The 2,777-nt window shown below is 40.4% G+C and overlaps 1 protein-coding gene across 1 annotated transcript in view; it reads left to right on the forward strand.

Moving 5' to 3' along the window:
• The window catches only part of rragc (Ras-related GTP binding C), an 11,808-nt gene extending 10,088 nt beyond the window's left edge, over positions 1-1,720 (forward strand). The window contains exon 7 of the mRNA XM_015375379.1: positions 1,215-1,720. Coding sequence (XP_015230865.1) covers positions 1,215-1,369 — 155 coding nt within the window. The 3' untranslated portion in view covers positions 1,370-1,720. The remainder of the gene's footprint in view (positions 1-1,214) is intronic.
• The last annotated feature ends 1,057 nt before the right edge of the window (positions 1,721-2,777 follow it).

Below are 2,777 nucleotides of genomic sequence, written 5' to 3' on the forward strand. Positions count from 1 at the left end.
ATTGTGGCCAAAAATGCCCTGGGGCTTACTGACAGAAACGGGGTTGCCGTACACTGGTGCCGCCGGGCCCTCTGACCACCATCAGTAGACAATGCAGGTGAAGTGTCTTGCCCAAGGACACAACGACACTGAAAGTCAGAGCCGGGGATTGAACAGTCAACCCTTCGATTTCAGGGCAAACTCCTACATCCAACGCCACTGTCGCCCTATGGAGAGTTAGCAGTTATCCACTTCAATAAGAAAAGTCTATATGCAAATTTCTTTAACATCAAAGGGTATTTGAATCAGTTTAAACAACCATTCAGTAAAATTGCTATATCTGAATCCTGGATTTAAAGGAGAAAGGGTTGGATTTTCAACTTGATGGGTATGAATTGATATACATGAATAGGTAAAATAAAAATGGAAAAGGAGTTGCTATATATTTGAAGAAATATTTGAAATAATTAGAAATGTCAGTTGCTATCAAGATTGTCTTTGAATATATAACAGTAAAGTTTATCGACAAAGGTCTAAAAACATTCTTCTTAGTTGTGTATATTTAGCACCATGCTCCAATGTTGCAGCAAGAAGGTTCTGGGTTTGATTCCTGGCCCGGGTTTTTTCTGCATGGAGTTTGCATGTTCTCCCTGAGCATGCGTGGGTTCTCTCTGGGTACTCTGGCTTCCTCCCACAGTCCAAAAACATGACTGTTAGGTTGATTGGCTTCTCTAAATTGTCCTTAGGTGTGAGTGTGTGCATGAATGGTTGTTAGTCCTGTGTGTCTCTGTGTTGCCCTGTGATGGACTAGCAACCTGTCCAGGGTGTACCCCGCCTCTTGACCATTGACTGCTGGAGATAGGCACCAGCACCCCTCGCTCCCCCACTCAGGACAAGCGTGTAAGAAGATGGATGGATGTGGCAGATAGCAGATACAAAAACTATAAAAAAGTAACAAATATTCTAAGATCAAGCAGAAAAGAATATAAGAAAATATTGGATGAAAAGAGAGCAAATATCAAGGGGGCATGGGGCATTCTAAATAGTCTTTAAAAAGGTAATTGTAGTCATTTCTAAACCATTGATACACATTGATATCATTTATATCGTTGTGTAAAACTGGAAGCAAACACCATTTTATAAATTACAGGCCTATCTCTCTGTTGCCATAATACTCTAAAATATTTGAAAAACTATTTCCCCATATACTGAGAAGTGTTTTTTCTTCTTCCCAGGATTAATAGACTACAACTTCCATTGTTTCCGGAAGGCCATCCACGAAGTATTTGAGGTTGGAGTTTCTGCTCAGCGTCCTTTAGGCTCACAGGCAGTGGGCTCACCCTGCAACAAGGCGGTGGCTTTGAACGGCACGCCGCGCAACACGGTGTAAACACTGCTGCAAGATAAATCAAGAATAAATAAAAACATGGAAAACGAAGGATAAAGGAAGGAAAGATGGGGGTACGACACAGGGGCTCAGCAGCGCTCGAATCACGTCCCCTTGCTCCCTAAAACACTGATGGATGCCTTGTTGGAGGAATCAGCAGTGAAGCACAGACGGGGAGTTTGGGCATCTGTTTTTAGGTGAATGTTAAAGCACTGTGTCGGCTGTGTGGAGGTTGAGAAACTGCACCTGGACAGCAACAGCTTCAGCATCTTTCCTCTAAATTTCCTAAAGTGGCCATAGGCTGCGACACTGAGCTGCTGGTTCTTCTTACGTGGACAATGTGAAGCGGAAAGGGAAAAAAAACACTGTCTGACCTCTGCTGGACAAACTGTGATGTCTCGATCCTGTGCAGTGATGAACCTGACCACTTCTGTGCTGAAAAAGACGGTGGATGAGAACTGCTAGACCTAACCCACACCGTTCAGAGATGGCCTTAGGTAGATGGAGCTTAGCGGCAGAGCAAGCTTCCTTCTACCACTACTCCCCACACATCACCTCACCCTAACCTAATGCTGCCCAAAACTCGCTTTTTGGTTTCACTTGTGAAGGGAAACGGGTGTTGTGAGCAGACTGAAAAGGGATTGCGCTGTCCATCCATCAATGTCATCTCTGTGTTTGAACATCAGTAAAAGGTTTTGATTTAGTCCCATTCTGAGCTTCCCACAGTGACAGATCGCAGAAAGTTTACATCCTTCATCTCTAACAGCGGCTCAGCATAATTAAACATTTTTCAAATAGTTTAATAATCCTTTTTTTGTTATGCTCTTTTGAGAAATTTATACTTTTTATTTGGTTTTTTGATGCTTAGTATAATGAGTTTGGCTTTTGTTAAAAGCATTGCCAACAAAATGTTAGAAAGCAGACTATAAAAAAACGCCACCACAATTAAATCTGAAACAGATTTCCACATTATAAAATAAACTGGTTAACACTTGCATGTGTCTCAACCTGTAATTTCAAATGTGTCCAAATCTGTTGATCTATATTTTTTGTTTAAAGCTGATCACAATGGTTCATCAGAACAAGTTCTCATTCCAAGCATGTGCTCATCTGTGTGTTAACTTGTATTGTTCTCAGCCATAACACTGCTCATTGTAATCAAAAGTGAAAATAAAAATGATCCAACAATAGAAAAACAATGTCTACATCTAAAAGGAGAATTTGGATTTTGACTTCGTCCTCATCCACCTATTATTTTCTCTTTTTTGAACTGTTTAGATGTTTGGTATGGGTTTTTTGGATGATTTTATTTAATTTTTTTGAAAGAAGTTAAATATTGTAGCTAAACAGAGAATTACTTAAATTAATCTTTATTTCTCCAATATATCATACCAAGAAAGTTGAAAGGTTG

The sequence above is a fragment of the Cyprinodon variegatus genome, unplaced genomic scaffold (genome assembly GCF_000732505.1).
Source record: "Cyprinodon variegatus isolate N-32 unplaced genomic scaffold, C_variegatus-1.0 Scaffold6, whole genome shotgun sequence".
Classification (NCBI taxonomy): Eukaryota; Metazoa; Chordata; class Actinopteri; order Cyprinodontiformes; family Cyprinodontidae; genus Cyprinodon; species Cyprinodon variegatus.